The 22,688-nt window shown below is 49.1% G+C and overlaps 1 protein-coding gene across 3 annotated transcripts in view; it reads right to left on the bottom strand.

Annotated features, from left to right (window-relative positions):
* Positions 1-22,688, bottom strand: part of FAM20A (FAM20A golgi associated secretory pathway pseudokinase) — a 48,405-nt gene continuing 25,717 nt past the window's right edge. For 2 of the 3 annotated variants that reach the window (XM_073883211.1, XM_025890012.2), the window contains 10 exons: positions 9,659-9,843; positions 8,885-8,935; positions 7,772-7,850; positions 5,437-5,529; positions 4,533-4,648; positions 4,004-4,184; positions 3,392-3,501; positions 2,907-2,988; positions 2,403-2,462; positions 1-638 (listed from right to left, as the gene is read on the bottom strand). In XM_073883211.1, the coding sequence (XP_073739312.1) occupies positions 374-638; positions 2,403-2,462; positions 2,907-2,988; positions 3,392-3,501; positions 4,004-4,184; positions 4,533-4,648; positions 5,437-5,529; positions 7,772-7,850; positions 8,885-8,935; positions 9,659-9,843 (1,222 nt within the window). In that variant the 3' untranslated portion in view covers positions 1-373. Of the gene's footprint in view, positions 639-2,402; positions 2,463-2,906; positions 2,989-3,391; positions 3,526-4,003; positions 4,185-4,532; positions 4,649-5,436; positions 5,530-7,771; positions 7,851-8,884; positions 8,936-9,658; positions 9,844-22,688 lie in introns of all 3 variants that reach the window. The other variant, XM_025890011.2, reaches the window with a different exon arrangement.

Below are 22,688 nucleotides of genomic sequence, written 5' to 3'. Positions count from 1 at the left end.
TAGGTATCCATTGGTGTCCTTTAATTTTATTTGTTCTACTCTTTTCTGGGACAAGGCTCCCAAACCTTCCAAGCCCGGCTCCTAATCCAGATTTCCCAGTGGGCTCGGGAGATGGTCTGTGGCCTTGCTGAAGCAGTGCTTTCTGGGAAGGGGGGGTGGCAAGGAGGTCCACTAGAGAAGCTGTGCACCAAGGAAGAAAATTCAGTGGATCCCTCCTCTTTTGCCCCTGTGGAATCATCCCAGTGCCCTGCCTCTTCCAGAGCTCATGACCCAGTCCCTCCAGCCTTGACGGGGATGCAAGGAAGCAGTGGTCTGTACCCAAGTCCACCTCTGGCTCCATGGGTAGTTCCTGAAATCTGGCTTCATCTAGCCCTTAGCTTGTCAAGTTAGCCTGGCTAGAGTCAGGGGCGGACTGTTCTGATGGGTCCGTGGCTATGACATTCTGCTCTCCGTGGGCCTCCACGCACCCCTCCACTGTCTGCAGGATGATTTGGAGTCTCCGGTCTAGGGCCAGGAGGTGGGGCTCGGTGAGGACGGGGCTGAGCTGGTCTTCTAGCAAAGACTCCCGCATCACGTCACTGAGTCTATAGTCGGCCTGGGCCAGCAGCTGCAGGTGCAAAAGCGTTTTCTTTTTTATCCTGGAAGGACAGAATATAGGAGGCAAATAAGTAAATGTGAAGAGAAAAGCTTGCCTGAACGTCTTTCCCCACAAACAGCTGTCGTAGGTGATGTTCTGGGAGCCTTTTCCCCCAGTGTCTTCTCAAGCATGCGTTAATGGAAACCAGGGAAAAGGAAATAAATGACCGTTAACGACATCTGAAGGAGATTTAAAGCCACTGAGAGAAGTTTCTGGTAGGTTAAATGATGAAGAGGTTTGCCATCTCAAAAGCCATAGGTACCCTCAGCCTCTCAGTTGTTTCTTGCCAACTTTATATTGCTCTGGGTCAGACTCTTAGAGGGATGGAAATGAGGTGGATTTTGATTGCTTTTTATGTGAGAATCTGACTTGCACTCAGATGTGTAAGCAGCTTAATTGTCTGACTTGTCATCAACGGCCCCTGCCTCGCCTACTCGGGGAGAGGGAGGGCCGGAGGGAGGCATGTTTAAATGAACCTAAGAAGCGGCTAAAGAACATGCTTTGCTCAGAGTTTTCCAGCTGGAAATGAATGAGGTGGTTTTGCTAGGCGTGCATCCCGCATTTCTAGTTAGGTCTGGAAACTGCAGCTGAGCAGGCGGACCATTTTACCAGCCTGACTTCGACACCAGAGAGGTATGGAAATGGGTTAGACATTCTCTAGAGCATGGTGGCCACGCAAAGTCCAAGTACTTCCTTTCAATCTGACATGAGTTTATAGGACTTTTTAAAAATTGTTTATTGTTATGTTAATCACATACATCATTAGTTTTTGATGTAGTGTTCCATGATTCATTGTGCATAACACCCAGTGCTCCGTGCAGAATGTGCCCTCTTTAATACCCATCACCAGGCTAACCCATCCTCCCACCCCCCGAGTTTGTAGGACTTTTTAAAGATTTTATTTCTATTTTTTAAGGATTTGTTTATTTTTGAGTGGGGAGGGGCAGAGGGAGAGAGAGTCTTAAGCAGACTGTGTGCAGAGCCCGACCTGGGACTCGATCCCACGACCCCGAGATCACGACCTGAGCCAAAACCAAGAGTCGGACATTCGGCTGGCTGTGCCACCTAGGCACCCCTAGGGATTTTATTTTTAAGGAATCTCTACACCCAACGTGGGGCTCGGACCCACGACCCCGAGATCAAGAGTCGCGTGTTCTACTGACTGAGCCAGCCAGGCGCCCCTAGTTTATGGGACTTTAATCAGGATATTATTTTATTTTTTTTTTTTTTTAAGATTATTTATTTGAGAGAGAGAGAGAGCACGAGAGGGAAGAGGGTCAGAGGGAGAAGCAGACTCCTGGCCGAGCAGGGAGCCCGATGTGGGACTCGATCCCGGGACTCCAGGATCATGACCTGAGCCGAAGGCAGTCGCTCAACCAACTGAGCCACCCAGGCGCCCAGGATTTTACTTAGATGGTGAGCAAGTCATATTTATGAGCTTCTCTGAGTGCTGAGCAAAGCAGAGATCTGATTAGCCGTGTCCAAGACTATCAGACTCTGCAAGGATGAGCTCTTCTCTGAGTGGGTTAAAGATCAAAGTTAGCGACTGAAGGGTTTAAAAGACGAGGTCCTCATTCATCCTGTGCGGACAGATGCAAAAGGGAGGCATTGCTGGGGAAAATTCTGTCAGTGGACAAGAAATGAGGTCATTCCTGTCCGCCTACCCACCGGGGTCCTAGGCCAGTGAACACTAGGACCTTCAGAGCTTGGTTGCAAGTGGCATGCAGGGTCACAGTGGCCACCTGCCCTGGAGCTGGGAGCTCACCTGCAACACTGGGACAGCGGCGACAGGATGGAGAGTTCGTCTTGGGAGTGTCGTCCAAACCTGGAAGGGGGGACGGGCTTTCAGGGCCATCTCCCCCCACACCTCCCTCCTAATGGTTTCCTCTCTCTCTCTCAGCCTTGTTCTGACAGCCCGGGGTAAAATGCCTGGGATCAGCTCCCAAAAGCCTCTGTGCAAAGGGATTACAACCAAGCATCGTTCATTCGTTGATTCGTTCGTTCATTCATTCATTCCCTAACTACAGAGGGCCAGACGCTGAGGATGAGCCCCGCGCTCTGCCTCCAGGACTGAATCACTTAGTAAAAACATGCCGGAGGAGAATCCAGCATTATTTAGCAAACATCGGGAGAAAAAGGAAATGGAACAAGGAGGGCAGGGCGACCGGGAACGTGACCACGGAAGGGCCTCATTCTCGGGGGGCCTCCGGTTGGCCCTGAGCAGCGGCACCCAGGGCCATGGCGGGGACAGCGGTGTTTGGACACTTACCCTCTGGCATTGTCAAGGTGAATGAGGAACCCATCGTCCCCGAATTTGGTGAACATCTCATAATGGTGCCGGTCCATATTTCCTGCAAAGGAGGGCAGGTGCTTCCGACCTCTGCGTCCTCCCCAGGCCTGGGGGCCCTGATCGCAACTGAGTCAGGAGTCTGAACCCAGGGCCCCATGCTGTTTCCCGCGGTTATTAGTGATGGTGCAGGGGGAGAGGGGGGGCTAAGAGAGCACAGAAACCCTCATCTGGGCAGGCTGTACACTGTGTGCCTGCCTTCTGAGTGAGGTCCTCTCTAAAGAGGGGAGCATGTTGTCAACCTCTGTCCTCTGGGACCTCTGCCACTTCCAAGGCTCTGGGCCATGTGCGTTTCCTCAGGCCTCACGGTCCAGGCTCCAGCTCATTGCCCAAGGTCACGGCGAATCCCAGCCCCACAGCAGAGGCCACTGCCGTCAAGCGCCTGAGCGCGGGGTTCGGGGACCCACCTATCAGGAAGTCGAAGATGGCCATGTCGATGATGTTGAGGAGACGGTTGCTACTGTTGTACGGGTAGATCTGCTTCACGGTGTCGCAGTAAAGTGGATTGACCTCCCACCTGAGGGGAGAAGAAATCCTGGGGCTGGAAAAGCCAAGACGGCAAGGTGTTGGGGGCCCTCCTCCCACCTCCCCGTGCCCCCCCAAATCCCTGCCTCCCGATCCCAACTCTGGGGCCTAGGCTTCCCGGGGTTTACTCGGGTGGGGCAGGTGTCGCTCCTGCGGGCTCCTCACGTGCTTCTGTCTATGACCGCAAGTGCGCTGCTGTGTTTTCGTAAACTGCCTACTCGTCCGACCGCCCCCCTAGGCCGGGGGGAGCCTGTGTCTTGCATTCCCGTACCCCCAGCACGTAGGAGGCTCTTTGTAACTGAATACATGAGCCAAAGCGGGGACAACGGGCACAGCTGGCCCCAGGACTGGTCTGAGATCAGGAAATGATTGGGGTTTGGGTGGGGGTCCAAGAGCCACGCTGGCGGCAAGGCCTCGGTGCGGGGAGGCAGCCACTCCCAGGGACCAGACGGCAGGGCCGTGGGCATGGCATCGTGGCCAGGGGGCCAACTCACTCCTCTTTTCCTGCCAGTGAGTAGGAGCGGATCCAGGGGTTGGGCACTGACAGCCTGGGGGCCAGGTTGAGAGACGGCAGGAACGCGGAGAGGGAGCCCTCCAGCAGGTGCGGGTTGCCACACACGGCGTATTCGGTCTTGCACATGTACGGGCACTTGGCAAAGAAACACACGTTGCTGGCTGGAGGGCACGGGAGGAGAGAGAGAAGGAATAAGCAGGCAGTGCCCTGTTCCTGCTCCCCTCTGCCTGGAAAATCCCCTAGGAGGGAAGGGAAAGCCTCAACTCACAGCCTGGGCAGAGGCAGCAAGAAGAAAATACTGCTTTCCCAGATGTCGGGGCTTGTGAGTGCTCTTAAACTCAGCATCCCCATCCCCAGTTCATCTGGTGTGGGCCAGGATGGGAGAGTCTGGCGGCAGCATATACCCCTCCCAAGGAGGGCCGGCAGGCGCTCAGACCACTGGGAACGCATCAGCGGCCACAGGGGCCGACCCTCCTACACCCAAAACATAGCTCGGGCCAGTACTCTACCTGGAGAGACGAAGAAAACACTCTGCAGGATTTCATTCTTGGTGACCTCTAGGATTTCCTTGGTGACATTGACTAGCCTCCCCACTGTGGGTGGCACCCGTCGGAAGTCCAGAATCCTGGAGGAGAGAAAGCCCTGTTCACGTCTGGGGGATCGTCAGAGGGTCGGATGGTCGCCCCTTAGAAACGGGCGGGCATTCCTGACCACGTGCAGCCCAGGGCACTCTGCAGTACTGAGCTGACCACACCCAGGGCAAACCTGTGTCTAAGGAGGAGGGGTGGCAAAAGACTCCCGGTTCCAGCAAGCCTCCTGGGCAAGCCTTCCCACAGTCCAAGCTATGTTCTAGGTCAGAGCTTTTCATATGTTACTGGGCATGTGAGTGACCTGGGCTCTCGTTCACAGGCAGGCTCTCTTTCAGTGGGTCCAGGGTGAGCCCGACCTTCTGGATTTCTGAAGAGCTCCCGGGGTGGGGCCCCGGCTGCCAGTCCGTAGAACACACCTTGAGTAGCCAGGACGGGCCGATGGGAGAGGAGGAAGTTTAGGCATGTGCTTTCACCTTTGGGTGAAATGGGGCACACGGAAGTGGATGCATTCTCCCCGTTTCCAATCAGGAAACTAGAGTGAAGGGCAAGGTCAGGTACAAGGTGGCAGCCTGAGCAGCCTGGCAGGGTGGTTAGTTTTCTTTCTAGGTCATTCTTTTCACTACATTAGAGGCCTTGTATTTTTCAAACGTGGGGTTGAACAGGAGATGTGTTGAGTTCAAGGGCATCACTGAGGTTCGTGAGGAAGACAGGATGCTGCAAGGAAGAAAGGCCAGGGAGTTCCCACCTGAGGGTCTGCCCAGCACCCCTCGGCCCATCGGCCCTTGCGCTCAACGCCATGTCCCTGGGGCCCAACCCTACCTACCTGTCCAGGTGGAAAGCTGCGATCTCGGCATTGTGTCTCTGGAAGTCTATGAAGTAGAAGAAGTCCGCGGGTGTCTCTTCATCTCGCTGCTGTCTGGAAGGAAAGGGGGAGTCCCGCCCTGGACTCAGACTTCGTCAGGAGCCTGAGCAGAGAGCTGAGAAGCATGACCAGAGGGAGAGGAAAACAGGCTTCGTGCTTTTAATGTACGTGTGCCTGATGGAACGACACAGCAGGGACAGCCCGCGGCTCCCGCGGCTCCCGCGGCCGGGAGAAGACACGCGGGCTTCTTGCAAGACCTTGTCCTGCAGGCACTCCCTGGACCACGTCCCCTGTTTGAGCCACTCTGGTGACAGCAGCTGATCCTTTTTAAAAGGTAGTTGAGTCGGGAAGATACAAAGACATTCTTGGGCAGGTGTAAACAGAAGAGAGGGACCTGCTAGCCCACCAGAGGTGCCACAGACCCAGATGTCAGGCGTTAGAGGTGGGGGAGGAGGCGGGGCTTTTATAAAAGGAAAAGTGTCCTAGGGATGCCGTTTAATACAACTGATATTTGAAGACCAGAAAAGGTCCAGGTCTTAGGGTGACCGGGGTGAATAAATGAGCCTGTCCCCTCAGAGAAACCTCAGCTGGGGTCCTGAGAGTGAGCCCAGCCAGAGGCTTGAGGGAGGCCGGTGCAGGGGATATTGATTTGCACACATTTTAAAATCGCTAATGGATTCCTGAAAAGCATCAGGCCTGCCCGAGTGTGACAGGCTGGCCGGGTATGAATGTTCGGAAAGGTGCCTCCCCGTCCTTCAGGGCAGCGTGGCCTCTGGCCCCGAGCTTGACTTGCCTTGCTGCGAATACGCATGGAAGAATGATGATCTAATTTTATAATCCGCCGTGGGGGACTACGTGAGGGCTGCAGGAGCAATGTAAATACCCATAATGTTGCAGAAAGCTGTAAATACCCAGCTCCAATTGAACTAGCAATGTGCACTGTGCCAAAAACACGAGTCCTGGAAACCACGGCGAGGGGCTGCCAAAAGCAGGCGTTCTGTTTTAAAAGGTGCGGCCACATGGAAAGGACAGGTCTCTGTGTCCAGCGGTGCCGCTATTCTCCTCCCGAGCACCGCCACCACCGCCGGATGCCTGGGCAGCAAAGGAGCGTGTCCACGGGTCCCCATCTCCACATTTTAATTCGTGAATTCCATCCATAAGAATCCACAGTCTCTCCGACACCTTTTAGAATTTTCTAAAACATCATTTCCCCGTTTCTGTATGGCCTACCCAGATGTGACTTTAAATCTGAAAATCATTTTTACATCAGTGCTTCTCAGGCTTGGTCAAGAGCTGACGTATTTTTCCGTGTCTATATTCTATAGATTTCATGAGAGACACGATCTTTAATTATGGTCATAATTTATATTATCCAAAGATAAACTTCTACTTTCCCTTTTTAATAAGGGACACTTTTTTTGTTTGCTTGTTTGTTTTACTTTAAATGACATATAGAAAAAAAACGCATGCTTTTCCAAGAAGTACGTTTTTAAAATGATGCTTTTTGGCTTTGGATGAAATTTTATACAAATGCTGATTAAAGTTTGTGTTATGGTCTAAGAATAGACAAGATGGCTTTTATGACCCAATGTTGGAAATTCCTGCATTCTATTCAGCAAGGAAACTGGTTCCTTTAGACAGTCTTTGCGTGTCGTTTGTAAGTGACGGGGCAGAGAAGCGGCGGAAGGCTGGGACTTCCGGTCCTTTCCTGCACAGAAAACGTGGCCAGCGTGAGTGGTTTTCCTCCCCACACGTGAAAAGTGAAAGTAAAGCTCCCCCTCTGTGTAATCAGCTTTAAGTTCATAAAAAAATCACAGCCATCTTAAGGTGCCAGATAAAAAAGCTGCTCAGAGCATGGATCTGATGAGGGGTGGTCAATGTGCAGATTTATCATTTATCATTGTTTTTCTGCTTCCCTTTAAGGTCTCGTGTTTCCCCATCGGTGTTCGCTCCTCCTGCCACCTCTCTTTAACCAGGGCTCACTTCTGAGTCTACACTAACCCTGCATGACTAAACGTCACAATGACTTAAAACAATGTAATGCCTCAAACGTGACGGCTCTGTGTCCAGGGGAGTGGTGCGCCCAAGAATCACCTGGCTGCTTCTGGAGCCTTGGCTAAACCAGCCAGATGGGCTCACCGAGATCGCTCCCTTTCCAAAGGAACACAACTCTTTCTTCCCAGGATTTGAGAGGCCTGAATATAAGACAAGATCCCCTCTCCAAACTCTCCACATCCACTGATTTTTGGTCGAAACTCCCTCACGGCTGCCACAGCTGAGGAAGGCGGTCACTTACCTCATGGGTTTGAACATGGCCTTCCCGAAGTCTGAGAACCTCAGAACCAGCTTGAGGTGGACCCCGCTGGGTTTCACAACTGTGAGGGGGGGCAAGGGAGAGTGAACACTGTTTCTGGGCCTACCCTTGGGGCTGCAACCTTTTGTTCATTCAAAAAACCCAGCCGATTTCTTCTTTTTGCTCTTAGGTAGTAAGACCCCGAAGACTAGCATTTGCTTTCGAAGCCCGCAGTGTAAATTCTAGTATTTCGGGACATGGAGAGCGTGTTTGGGGGCTCAAGACAATCCTCAAGTCTGCTCTTATGGGAAAAGGGTAAACGGGGCAGGTTTCCTGAGATAGACACCCGCTGAAAACCCCTCTTCTGTGCTTCTGAGGGACCCCTATGGCTTCCGGTTATGCCACCTGCTACATCGCGTTGGACTAGTTTACCTGCATCTCTTTCTATTTCAGACTGCACACCCGGGCCGGGACAGGGTTTGGTGACTGGGACACCTGTGGCACTCTCACCTCACCCCGCGCTCAGCACTGCCTCCTGACACATTGCGTTCTGGCCACTTCACTCGCTTTGCCCCGTGCAGGCCTTGCTATGAGCCCCGCGAGGGTTGGGACAATGTCTTACTCACCTTTGTGTTCTATAAAATGGCAAATGGTGGGCAGGTGCTAAACCAAAGCAAAGGGAAGCCTGGGGCCCGACAAACTCTCCTTCGAACCTTTAACACCTCACGGCACATATGGGAGTTTCTATGTGTGTTCAGTATATTGAAGTAAACGGATGAGGTTTACTTCAGGTTCTGATTTGGAACAGCAGAGCGGGGACTGAGATTTTGCATTCCTAATAAGCTCCCCAATGATGCTGATGATGCAGGGGACCACACACTCTCCAGCAGGGCCCTGGGAATAGCCCCTCCCGAGTGCCTTTTCTTTTGTGCGGGTGGGTGGGTGGTGAGAAATGTCGAGTTCTTAGAGATTGGGCAGAGAGAGTCATGCTCCTTCAACTTCCAACCAGGACCCCCACGGAGTGGACGGTGGGCCCCTCATGTTGCTGCCAGGTCCCGGGGTTCATAGCGCTCTGGCAGTGAGGGGGCTGGACAGAGGTGGGGTCAGGCCACTTACTCTGGGTGCAGTCACATGCCCCAAGCAAGGCCTTCTCGTCCTGACTGTAATCTGAAAAGGAGGAGAAGGGCAGTTGAGAACGTCCAGGCTTGTTCCTAGGAGACCTCACCATGCAGGACCCTTCACGCTGGTTCAGACCACAGAGGGGGAGATGGTGAGGCAGCCTGGGGCCCTTGTCCTTTCAACAGGGGATGGCTCCGGGCCCCAGCTGGATGCAGCCTCCACCCTATTCAATCCCAGGCCCCAGGCCCTCTAGCCCTTCAGTGGCTGCTCCGGCAGCACCTGGCGAATGATCGAGCCTAGTTTGGTCTCTGTTAGTGATTAGACCGTTGAACTGCTTGAGAGCACAGACCTGGGGCAAGAGGACTGTGTTTGAATCCCAGCACCACCGCTGGGTCTCTGGCCAAGTTGCTTAACTTCTCTGAGCCTCAGTTTCCCCACCTGTAAAATGGCCATGATAATATCTATGTCATGTAGTCACTGTATAAAAGAGAGTGGCCAGGTTCCCGAGAAGCACTCAATAAATGGTAGCAGCCACCATTCTTTTATGTGCACAGAAACACTTTCTTAGGGCTCTCTGATGGGGCTGTGATGAGATTAGAATGATAAGATCTCCTTCAAAGGGAAAAAAGATCAGTGTTTGTTTTTCTTATTATCCTATCAGGTGTCAGAGCCAACCCTTTAATATTTCACGCTAGAGCCCAGGCTGAGATGGTCTATGTAGCCTCTCCGGGAGAAAGTCAGTGCATCCTGCCTTGACCCTGTGAATCTCACCAGCACTGATGGTGGGAAAGCGCCTCATGTCCTGGAGAAGTTGGCTGACGACAGGACTGGACCGGGAGTACAGCCCGTGGCGGCTGATCCCCAGGTGGAACTGGACCCAGCTGGCCTCAAGTCGGAGCTGCTGTGGAATGTCCAAGGAGGTGAGGTTGAGCTGCTCTTTGTACATCTTGTGTCGTCTGAAAGAGCAGGGAGAGTTTTGTTTTGTTTCAGTCGGGACTATAAGAAATGCGAAGACTTGCCAAAGCACCTTGTCTGGACTCTCTATGCATTCTTTCGTTCATTCAACAACAGTAGTCAGCACCTACTTTGTACCTGGCTTTATGCTGAGCTTAGGATACATGGGGGGCAAAACAGGCATGTGCCTCCCTTGCCCTCAGAAGGATTATAATCTGGTGAGTGCAACGGGCACCCAGTTACACATTGCCATACACAAATACACAAATACCTAACTACAAGCCATGATCAATATGGCAGAGGAAAAGGGCAGACGGTTAAGAGTAAAATTAGGGACCTCATATAATCTGGGATCTCGGGGAGGTATTTGAGATCTTTCTTGTTTCTTGAGAAAGGCTTGTATTGCTATATACTTTCCTCTTAGGACTGCCTTTGCTGCATCCCAAAGATTTTGAAGTTGTGTTTTCATTTTCATTTGTTTCCATGAATTTTTTAAATTCTTCTTTAATTTCCTGGTTGACCCATTCATTCTTTATTTTTTTTTAAAGATTTTATTTATTTATTTGAGAGAGACAGAGAATGAGAGATAGAGAGCACAAGAGGGAAGAGGGTCAGAGGGAGAAGCAGACTCCCCGCTGAGCAGGGAGCCCAATGTGGGACTCGATCCCAGGACTCCAGGATCATGACCTGAGCCGAAGGCAGTCGCTCAACCAACTGAGCCACCCAGGTGCTGCCATTCATTCTTTAGTAGGATGCTCTTTAGCCTCCATGTATTTGAGATCTTTCCAAATTTCCTCTTGTGATTGAGTTCTAGTTTCGAAGCACTGTGGTCCGAAAATATGCAGGGAATGATTCCAATCTTTTGGTACTGGTTGAGACCTGATTTGTGACCTAGGATGTGACCTATTCTGGAGAATGTTCCATGTTCACTAGAGAAGAATGTGTATTTTGTTGCTTTGGGATGGAATGTTCTGAATGTATATGTGAAGTCCATTTAGTCCAGTGTGTCATTTAAAGCCTTTATCTCCTTGTTGATCTTTTCCTTAGATGATCTGTCCATTTCTGTGAGGGGGGGTGTTAAAGTCCCCTGCTCTTATTGTATTGTTGTCGATGTGTTTCTTTAATTTTTTTATTAATTGACTTATATAATTGGCTGCTCCCATGTTAGGGGCATAGATATTTACAATTGTTAGATCTTCTTGTTGGATAGACCCTTTAAGTAGGATATAGTGTCCTTCCTCATCTCTTAGTATAGTCTTTGGTTTAAAACCTAATTTGTCTGATATAAGGATGGCCACCCCAGCTTTCTTTTGGTGTCCATTAGCATGGTAAATGGCTTTCCACCCCCTCACTTTCAATCTGGAGGTGTCTTTGGGTCTAAACTGAGTCTCTTGCAGACAGCATATCGATGGGTCTTGTTTTTTATCCAATCTGATATTCTGTGACTTTTGTTCGGGGCATTTAGCCCATTTACACTCAGGGTAACTATTGAAAGGTATGAATTTAGTGCCATTGTCTTGCCTGTAAGGTGACTGTTACTGTATATTGTCTCTATTCCTTTCTGGTCTCTGTTACTTTTAGGCTCTCTCTTTGCTTAGAGGACCCCTTTCAATATTTCTTGTAGGGCTGGTTTGGTGCTTGCTAATTCTTTTAGTTTTTGTTTGTCCTGGAAGCTTTTTACGTCTCCTTCTATTTTCAATGACAGCCTCGCTGGATATGGTGTTCTTGGCTGGATATTTTTCTCGTTTAGTGCTCTGAAGATACCATGCCAGTCCTTTCTGGCCTGGGATCTCAGGGAGGTATCCAGGGTCTTTTTGTGCACTTTTCCATGAAAAAGTCTGTACGTTTATATTTCCCACTATTTTCTGACCTACGGAGTGAGGAGATGGGGGACAGAAAGAAGGTCCTGGTGAGAAGGAAATGGAGGGTGAGGACCCCTTCAGTCGAGCTGGAAGCCAAGGAGATTCACAATAAGTCATATAGGAAAAGAAGAATCCATTAGCCACTTACTGTTTGTCCCACTCCGGAGGCTTTTCTTCCAGGGTACAAAGAAAAAAGTAACAGAACAATGCCAGTGCTGTATGGAGGCTAAGAGTCTAAGAGGCTAAGAGTCTAGTTTGGGACACAAGTTGTAGGTCTATGAAATCATCAGAGAAAAAACAGAAAGCAGTTGTAAATTGACTGCTAAATAGGTGGTTCAGACTAAAACACCCCAATATTTTGGAGAAGGCAAAGATGCTTACATGATGAAGCGGTCAGATGAAGACAACCGTGGAGGAAGGTGGGCTTCAGCTGGGTCCTAGAGAATGGGTGGTGTTGGGATTGAATGGGCGTTATGAGGGCACTCCTGGGTTGGGGATACGAGGGCTAGGAGAGGTTGGCAGGGGACAGGTGTACGTGAGGATCGGAGGGGCAGGTTGCGTAAATGGATGGTCGGATAAAAGATGGAGGCCTCCAGCTGGAAGGCAGAGCACGTGAGCATGATGTCGTCTGGTGAGGTAAAGCTGACTGTGGGGGCAGGGAATGGGTGGGTGTTCCTACACAGCCATATTTCTCCAACTGATAGCTTACCTCTGAGGTCTGTGATGGGACTGAGGTGTCTTTTTTTTTTTTTTTGCTATAACTTTTGAATTCTGAATTCTTATCACTTTGAATTCTGTTAAGAATAAAGTATCTTCCAATACCACCGAATCAACACTGACTCATTGTTTTGTAAACATTTAATTACAGATGAGTTCGTTTTGATTTTGGAGTTTTCATTTTTGAGCCTATATAATACATTTTCTTTGCTCAGGTCTTGGAGCATTTTAAAAGCTTTTGTAATTTGGGCACTGTGTCCACATTGCGAACGGGTAAAGACCCCTGACCTACTGTCTTAGTCAGCTCAGGATGCCCAAACCAAACACCACTGACCGGGGAGCTTCAACACCAGCCATTTATTTTCTCACACTTCTGGAGGCTGGCAGTCCAAGATCAAGGTGTGGTTGGGTGTGGTTTCTCCTGTGACCTCCCTCTCGGGCTTGCAGATGGCTGTCTTTTTTCTTGTCTCCTCATGTGACCGTTTCTCTGGTGTATCTTCCTCTTCTTATAAGGATGCCAGTCCTATTGGGTTCAGGCCCACTCTATATAGGAACCTTGGGGGGGGACACGAATCAGTCCATAGCCCTTGCTCACCCACAAGGTTTGCTGCTAATCACCAGAAAGGTCCACCCCAGAAGACTGTCCTCAACTCAGTTCAGGGGGGCAGGAGGGAGAAGGGGTAGGATGACAAGGTAACTGTCCATCACGGAGACCTGCGACCTGAACACATTTCCGCCCATCTACGGAATTTGATTAGACTCACTGCTGTCAGGCGGGGCTACTACTTCCATTCTTTCTTTAATCAGCTTCTCTGGGGGTTAAGAGAAGTACTTGGTATTAGTCAGCTCTGGCTGCCATAAGAAAATACTGCAGACCCAGTGGCTTCAACAACAGACATTGATTTCTTGCAGTTCTGCGGGCTGGGAGGTCCAAGATCAAGGTGTGGGCAGATTCAGTTCTTGATGAGGGTTTACTTCCTGGCTTGTGGATGGTCACCTTCTCACTGGGTCCTCACACGGAGAGAGAGGAAGCGCTTTTCCTTTCCTTATAAGGATGCTAATCCCATCATGGATCCCTACCCTCATGACCTCATCTAAACCTAATTATTTTCCAAAGGCCCCACCTCCAAATACCATCACATTGGAGGCTGGGGTTTTGACCTATGAATTGGGTGGTGGGAGGGGGGGAAGGGAGGACTCATAAATATTCAGTCCATAAAAAGAGGAGCCTATTTTTCCACGCTTTACTCATCTGCAGAGAACATTTACTTAACATGCAAGGGAAAACATACTCCCCATCTAAAGGAGACAGCTGCTATTAAATTTCAGTTAACAGTAGTCATGCCTTGTCATTGCTCATTCATTTATTCATTCACCAAATATTTGTTGACTGCTAGACACTGATCTACATCCTGGAGCTAAGGCTGTGTACAAAACAAAGTCTGTGTTGTCATGAAACTTACATTTCCTGGGAAATCATTTATTCTGAGTTTTCAAGAGAAGCTAGAAATCCAGATTTTGGTCAGAATGTAGAATCTCCTTTTTAAAGCACATTGACTTAAATCTAAAAACATCCTGCATCGGCTGCATATACACACAAAGGAAACAAAACCAGTATCTTGAAGAGATACCTGCATTCCCGTGTTCATCGCAGTATTATTCACGACAGACACGGAAGGGACTTACATGTCTGCCAGTGGACGAGTGGATAAAGAAGATGTGGTATATATACAATAGAATAGTATTCAGCCTTAACAAAGAAGAGAATCCTGCCATTTGCAACATCGTGAATGAACCCGGAGGACATTATGCTAAGTGAAATAAGCCAGACGCAGAAAGACAGATATTGCATGATCTCACTTACATATGGAATCTAAAATAGTCCAGCTCATAGCAGCAGAGAGTAGAATGGTGGTTGCCAGGGGCTGAGAGGAAGGGGAAATGGGGAGCTGTTGGTCAAAGGTACAAAGTTTCCGTTCACAGGATGAATATGTTCTGGAGATCTAATATACAGTAGTGTCACTATAGTTAACAATACGCTATTGTATGCTTGAAATATGCTGAGAGAGTAGATTTTTAGTGTTCTCACTACACACACGCCTGATAGTGATGAGTTATTTCACAACGTATCAAAATATTATGTATATCAAAATATTAAGTTGTACACCTTACAAACATACAGCTTTTGTCCACTGTACCCTAATAAAGCTGGAACAACAACAAAATAGCCACCCGTTCGTGTTCAGTGCCCTCTGCTGTTAAGGCAGATGCAGATGTGATCTGAGTCAATGCAGGGTAATATTAAGACACACATAGCTCTGGGGAAGTCCATGCACAGAGGAGACAGGGCATGGCAAGGGAACTCTATTATTTTAAGACTCTGATCTCCAAGAGCAGAAGAGAGAAAGATGGCTGAGACCTCTCTCTCCCAAGTCAGCAAGCCTATGGCGGCCATCCAGCCTTGGGTGGGGGAAGATTTGACCTACTGGTATCATTCTTTAAAATGACACACGTTGAACTGCTTTTATGAAAATCAGGGGAAAGGACTAATTGTGGACCAGGTCTGTAGGCCTCCCGCCAACTGTTCCTTACGTTATTAACATTTGTTTTTATTTTAACAACTAGTCGGGCCAGGCTCTCGTTCCCAAGCCTACTTTGAGGCTAAAGCTAAGTGACTGCTAAACTTTCTTGGGAGTCTGGTGGAAAGATTGCACAGTCCCGAGCTAAGCCAGTCACCCTGAACTAGAGCAGGGACCAACGCAAGTTAGGAGGAAAAGAGACATTTGGGCTGAGCTGGCTTTTGGCAGAACGGGTGGGCTGGTGGTGGGGCTCTCTTAAGTGGCGCTCTGAGCTGATGAATTCCAGCCACTGCAGCCGGGCATACAGCATCCAAAGGAAAAAAACACATGTGGCAAATTGAGTGTCACTTCTGGACAAGGACAAACTGCTCTTTAAAGCATTCCCATTTACTGCAAGGTGGGGACACAAGGCTCTTTGGCTTGCTATTCTGCCCTTGCCGGAGCCAGCATGACAACCTTGGGGAGAGGGTGGGGAGGGTAAAGAAAGGGTATCAGGTACCCTTCCTACTGTTTTTTTTTTTTTTTTTTTTTTAATGATTAAGGTAGAGCTGTCAAGACAATTTGTTTCTGGTCAGAAACTTCGGGTGCCCTTGGTTCCTTGGGGACAACCAGCAGGGTGGGCTGGAGCTGGCATGGACAGGTAGCTTAGAATTGGCAGCGGTGGGAGATTTGATACCACGGCAACTGGCAGATGTGACATCTCGGGGTTTAAAAGTACAAAAGTGGTGAACACAGAGAGGATTTACCTGCTTTCTTTCCTGTTTGCTATACTTAAAAGAAAAAAAGTAGTTTTCTAAAAGAGCAGCTCCCCCACTACGTTGGGGGACGCCTGGGTGGTTCAGTCAGTGAAGCGTCTGCCTTCGGCTCAGGTCATGATCCCCGCGTCCTGGGATCGAGCCCCGCATTGGGCTCCCTGCTCAGCAGGGAACCTGCTTCTCCCTCCACCTCCGCCCCTCCTCCCTGCTTGTGTTCTCTCTCTCTCTCTCTCTCAAATAAATAAATAAAATCTTAAAAAAAAAAATACCACTGCGTTGTTAAACAGGTATGCATATGTGTGTGTGTATATACATACATATCTTGTTTGAGAGCCTGGGTGCAACCGCCATGTTTGGACCTTGCGATCATCTGGTTGGAACAAGTCCCCTTCCTCTAGCTGGTGGGGGTTGGGTTTCCACCACTTGCCCTTTGAAAGCTGCAGATACTGTTCCTAGGTGTCGCACGTTTGCTCTGGGTTTGGGAGATGGGGTCAGGTCCCCTCTGTGTCGCCCACACACACTGTGGAGGGATAGAGCCTGGCCACCTAACTCCCAGTCAGGACTCTGGAATTCATTCCCCATGCCCACAATTATTAGGGACTTTTTTTTTTTTTTTTACTGTAAACAAAACCACTTCCCCACTCCCATCTTATATGTGGATGATCTGTAAGTGCTTTTTTCAAGAACCTTTATTACTCAATGCCTAATTGAGCCCTTGCTTCATTTCCAGACTCAGTTATTGGTTTGGTTGGTTGGTTGTTTTCTCGATAACCTTAAATCTTTTCCATACGATGCTTCCCAGACTTTCAGCCCACTGGGACAGAAACCCTCAGCCTCAGAATTCCTACAAGCGCCATCCCCAATGCTCCCATCTCCAGTGTGAACATTTCCTTGACTTTCCCAAATAAACAATAAACACAAAAGCCACACACGAGACCCGTTTGGGGTGACAATACTGACAATGGCAAAGTTTTCCCCCTGTGGAATGAGATGAGTGTGTCACGCAGACAAAATGAAGCAGACCAGCAGCTAATCAGCAGTGCGACAACAGAGAAGGACACAGACTTTTGTGTCACGAAGACCTGTCCTGCCTCTTACCAGCAGAGTGAGCGACCTTGAGGATTGGGCTATACACACAGTACCTCCTGGGAGCCTACGACCACTGCATGAGATACATATTCTCATGCCCAATTCGAAAATGAGAACAGGGCATGGCCTTTAAAAAAAAAAAAAAAAGGTAGTTTAAGCCCTCTGAGCCTCAGTTTACTTATTGTGGAAAATGGGCATACTGACATCTAGCCTCATTGTGTTGTAAAAATGAAGTGTAGTAATATCCAACCACAGAGAAGGCATCAAAGAACGGTTGCTTTTTAAAAAGTTATTATTATTATTACTGTTTATAAAGACTGGAGATCAGTAATAAGAGAATACGTTTTCAAAAATACAGTTGTAGTGGGTAAGTAGAAACAGCTGGCTTTGCAAGTCAGCGTGAAGTCCTTGGAACATCCCACGAGCAAGGGAAGGACATCTAGGTCATCTGTTACATTAGACACCGCCAGGTGCATGCTCTGGCACATCTTCGAGGTCAGGGATCATCCACAGGACCTCAGAATTCCTCTGCAGCTTGTCTGTGGTCTCCGGGTGCAAACAGAGCACCAGTCAAGGTACCTTCGAGGCATTAGGGTGAGACGCTGTGTTCTACCTTTTGAGTGTTCAGGCAGGTCTGGCCTTGGGACACTGAGCTCACTGGGAGCCTGGATCCTCATTTGCTTCCTGGCCAGTGGGGAGACGCGAGCATGTGGCGGGTGCCAATCTCCCCTGTTCCTCCTGAGACCCTGAGGGTGCGGTATTAATGAGCCAGGTGCTGTGGGCGTGTCGGGCAAGGAGGGGAGACAGCTGTGACTCGGAGGGCTCAGGGAGGGATCTGGAAGGTTCTCCACAGCTTGGATGAACTCCCCAAGCTCCCAGTCCCTGACCCCATGGCTTCAGGTCTGAAAAACCTCCCTGGTGCCTGAAGTTCCTTGTCTGAAGGAAATAGAAGAAATAGAATTCACCACCTCCGCTCCCAAACAAGGCATAGATGCCTCGATTATATTTACAGAGTCCCCGTGCGTTGGGGTCAGGTGCTTCTGGGATAATTTTGGCACCAGGCCATGCAAATGTGTACACGATACTTTGCCTTCATACTTTTTAAAACAATTTTTTATTGTTATGTTAATCACCATACATTACATCATTAGTTTTTGGTGTAGTGTTCCATGATTCATTGTTTGTGCATAACACCCAGTGCTCCACGGAGAACGTGCCCTCTTTAATACCCATCACCAGGCTAACCCATCCCCCCACCCCCTCCCCTCTAGAGCCCTCAGTTTGTTTTTCAGAGTCCATCGTCTCTCATGGTTCGTCTCCCCCTCCGACTTACTCCCCGTCATTCTTCCCCTCCTGCTATCTTCTTCTTTTTCTTTTTTCTTAACATATGTTGCATTATTTGTTTCAGAAGTACAGATCTGTGATTCAACAGTCTTGCACAATTCACAGCGCTCACCGTAGCACATACCCTCCCCAATGTCTATCACCCAGCCACCCCATCCCTCCCACCCCCACCACTCCAGCAACCCTCAGTTTGTTTCCTGAGATTAAGAATTCCTCATATCAGTGAGGTCACATGATACATGTCTTCCTCTGATTGACTTATTTCGCTCAGCATAACACCTTCCAGTTCCATCCACGTCGTTGCAAAAGGCAAGATCTCATTCCTTTTGATGGCTGCGTAATATTCCATTGTGTACACGATACTTTGGGTTGGCCGCTGAGGTGGGGACGCCAGGGCAACACCAGAAGGGGAAGGGGAGGACGTTGTTTATTCTCCAAAAGCAAGGAGCAAGCTATTTGTCCCCAAAGTTACCAGGGGCAAAGCCCAGACTTCTGACTCCTTTCCCCTCCAGTTCATTTCTAATTACCTCCACGACCTCTAAAATTTCCCTTTTCTTTCTTTCTTTTTTTTTTTTAAAGATTTTATTTATTTGAGAGAGAGAATGAGAGAGAGAGAGCACATGAGAGTGGGGAGGGTCAGAGGGAGAAGCAGACTCCCCGCCGAGCAGGGAGCCCGATGTGGGACTCGATCCCGGGACTCCAGGATCATGACCTGAGCCGAAGGCAGTCGCTTAACCAACTGAGCCACCCAGGCGCCCTAAAATTTCCCTTTTCTTCCTGTTGCCTGTGTCAGCTCAGCCCTCATAGCTCTTCCCTAGACCCTGGGATGTCATCTTCCCTAATACTCTGTAACGCAGTCTCCCCCTCTGCCCTCCGGGCCTCCCTCACAGCCAGACAGCCAGTACAACACAGCTCCAAGTGTGTGTCTCCCTGCAAAATCCTCCCCTAGGTCCTCGCCACCCTCGGTGTCTCAAGAAATCCTTCTCAGCCTTCCGGGGCCAAAGTCTCATGGAACTTCCTCTTTGAAGCTTTTCCAGTCCAACCACCGGATATGATCTCTCTTTCTCGTGCCCACAGATTTCCATGCAACTCCCATTTCTTCTGTTGCTCCTGCCCCATTCTGAGTCATAGTGATTTAGACTCATTTCTTGTTCTTTCTGGCACATCGCGGGCAGGGGCAATGTTTTCTTTTCTTTGGTCCCCTTCCAAAACCCAACACAGCCCCTTGCCCACGGAAGGCACTTAACATTTATTATTGAAAGAAGTCGGAAGCCCTCAGCTAGCACCAACACATGCTATGTCTTGAGTATATTTCTGCTTCAGCGTGCTGCAAAATATTTCAGGGACTGCATGGTCTATAATTCGAAATGAGTCTGGTCTTGCCCAGATTATTTTACCCCAGCTGTCCACAAAGAAAACTTTCTAACTAAGGGAACTCCAGAGGAGTGGGGCAATGACACACTAAGTCAGAGAGGGTAACTTGCAGAAAGGTGAGTGAGGATGGGACGTCTCTGAGTGTAAACATCACAGCATCATTTATAACCAAGACCTGACATACAGATATTTATGTTTTTAGCTGCACTGGGCCAAACTAACTTCCAAATAATTTTTTAAAAAATTTTTATTTATTTTAGAGAAAGCGGGGGGAGGGGCAGAAGGAGACAGAGGGAGAAAATCTCAAGCAGACTCCATGCTGAGCACGGAGCCCGATGTGGGGTTCCGTCGCAGGACCCCAAGATCATGACCTGAGCCGAAATCAAGAGTCGGATGCCCCTTCCAAATAATTTAATGCAACATCGTTTTGAAAGTCCTGGAGACAGCCCATTAATTTTGCTGGTTGCCTTAAAAGGCTGATTCTACAGAAGAAAATTAAAAAAAAAAAAAATCCAATATCCCAAGACATAAAAATGAATGGGCAGCACAAATGATGTTTTTCTGGTCTTTGGAATTTCAGGGAGCTCTCTGGGTTTTGCTCTGACCTTTCTGGTCTCTTGGTCTGGTTCCCATTCAGGCTTCCTTGATCCACCATGAAGTGCTAGAATTCCTGAAGGCTCTGTTCTGGCTCTCTCCCTCTAGCCCCACCTTTGATATGATCACATCCACACCCATAGCTTCACTTGCCACTTGTATGCAGAAGGCTCCAAAATTCATACCTCCAGCTCTTTGAGCTGTAGACCCCTAGATACAGCTGCTTATTTCTGTGAAGGACCAGATAGCAAACATTTTAGCCTTGGCAGCCCATCCAGTGTGCGTCTCAAGTACATAGTTCTGCCACTGTAGCGTGAAAGGAGCTTCAGACAAAACACACGTGAATGGGGGGAGCCGCATTCCAGTACTTACTCTATTGACACGAACAGGCGGCCAGGGGCCAGATCCGGTCTGCAGGGTGTCCTTTGCCAAGCCTGTTTTAAAAGCACCTGCAGTCAACAAGTTCAAACCAAACTCCGGCTCTTCCCTCCAACCCGGGGCCTCAGCTGTGGTTTCTGCCCACTGAAGTCCACCTGTCTTGGGTCAGCGTCTCCCTGAAGCTGACCCTGGGCTTTGGGTTTAGGAGCAGACAATGTGTTAAGAAGGTGCTCCCTGGAGAAGCTGGAGAAGGTGTGTGAGAAGCAGGGCGGGGGGAGGGAGAACCCAGACAAAGGTGTGATTTTAGGTGAAGTCCCCTCAATCAGTCTGATCCTTTGGGGAGGGTGGGGTGGGTGGGCTCTGCAGCTTGTTACATCTAGAAGTTTGTCCTACAGTGAGGCGAGGGAGCCGGGCTTTTGTGCTCTTCCCCCGGTCAGTCACTGGCCCTGCTATTCGCAGGGAAAGAGATTGAGAACAAAGTACCACAAACTTCGTAGTTGAAAACAACAGAAATGTATTCTTACATATTCTGGAGGCCAGAAGTCCAAAATCAAAGTATTGGCAGGGGGCTGCCTGGGTGGCTCAGTCGGTCCAGTGGTCAGCTCTTGATCTCGGCTCAGGTCATGAGCTCAGGCTCCTGTGATCGAGCCCTGCACTGGGCTCCATGCTCGGTGGGGAGTTTGCTTGAGGTTCTCTCTCTCCCTCTCGCTCTGCCCCTTCCCCTGCTCTCTCTCTCTCTTTCTCTCTAAAGTGAATCTTTAAAAAATATATTGGCAGGATTGCACTCCCTCTGAAGGCTCCAGGGATGAAGCCTTCCTGTTTCTTCCAGGTGTTCCTTGGCCTGTGGCCACATCACTCCACACTCTCTGTGGTCACGTGGCCTTCTCTTTTCTCCCCTAAGGACACTTGTGACAGCACGTTGGGCTCATCCAGATAATCCAGGATTATCTCATCTCAGAATCCTTAATCACATCTTTGCAAATACCTTTTTTCCAAATAACGTAGCATTCAAAGATTACAGGGATTTGATGTGGGTATCTTTTGGGAGGTATTTTTTTTTTTTTTTTTTTTACCTAATGTAAAGGGTAAAACTCCCAGGGACTCCTGGCCCCTCCTAAGGGTGAGGCTGGTAGCAAAGCATGAGGAAGCTGGAGGATGGGTGCAAAGCTGGAAGGGAACCAGCTGTGTGGATTACACTGCTCTCCTCCTGGATGAGCCAGAATCCTAGCAGCCATTCTAGAAATTTCCCTCTCCCTCCCCGCAATGTCCACTCCATCGACTAAGTCATATAGATTTGGGGCAAAGTGGATTTTAGTTATTTGTTGAGAGAGAACAAGAGAGCAGGGGAGGGGCAGAGGGAGAGGGAGAGAGAGAGAATCCCCAGCAGACTCCACACCCAATGCGGGGCTCGATCTCACAACCCTGAGATCATGACCTGAGCTGAAATCAAGAGTCAGACACTTAACCAACTGAGTTCCCCAGGCACCCTATGGCTTACTTTTTCGTTGTTGTAGTTAATAAATAATCCCGAATTCTTTATAATTAAAAAGAAAAAAAAAAGTCAATAGCTCTCGAAATCAAAATGATTGTTTTTCAAAATGCAAACTCATCCTGTCAGCCTCTTGCCCAGAAGCATTCCGCGTCTCCCTGTTGCTGTTCGATGAGCTTCTTTACCATTGCTACAAGCCTGTGTTGGCCAATGTGATAGCTAGGAGCCACATGAGGCTATTTAAATTTAAACTAAAATGAACTAAAATTAAACATTTGGTTCCTTGGTCACATTTCAACTGCTCAGTAGCCACACGTGACTAGCAGCTACTCTTGTGGAGACTGCAGATCATAGAACGTTTTCAACATCATGGAAAGTTTGATCGGATGACACTGGTCTAAAGCCATGCTTCTCTACTCCAATCACAAGGTTATCGATCTGTCCCAACGCAGGGACTTGGAACATGCTATCCGCTCTGTCCGGGGCACTGGTTCATTCCCTCTTTGCCTAAATCCTTCTCGTCTGGCCGCCAGCTCAAGCCTTCCTTCCTTGAAGGTCTGCATTGACCCTAGACAGGTCCCACGTCCCTACCTCTGTGTTCCATTGTATTATGTCTTCATGTCACTCTTACCATTTCACACTTGCTTGGGTTTATCAGCCCCAAGC

This window comes from Callorhinus ursinus, unplaced genomic scaffold, assembly GCF_003265705.2.
Source record: "Callorhinus ursinus isolate GAN/ISIS: 27379988/994484 unplaced genomic scaffold, GSC_fseal_2.0 scaffold50, whole genome shotgun sequence".
In the NCBI taxonomy this organism is placed as follows: domain Eukaryota; kingdom Metazoa; phylum Chordata; class Mammalia; order Carnivora; family Otariidae; genus Callorhinus; species Callorhinus ursinus.
The sequence above is the reverse complement of the archived record's forward strand: the minus strand, read 5'-3'. Positions and strand labels throughout refer to the sequence as shown.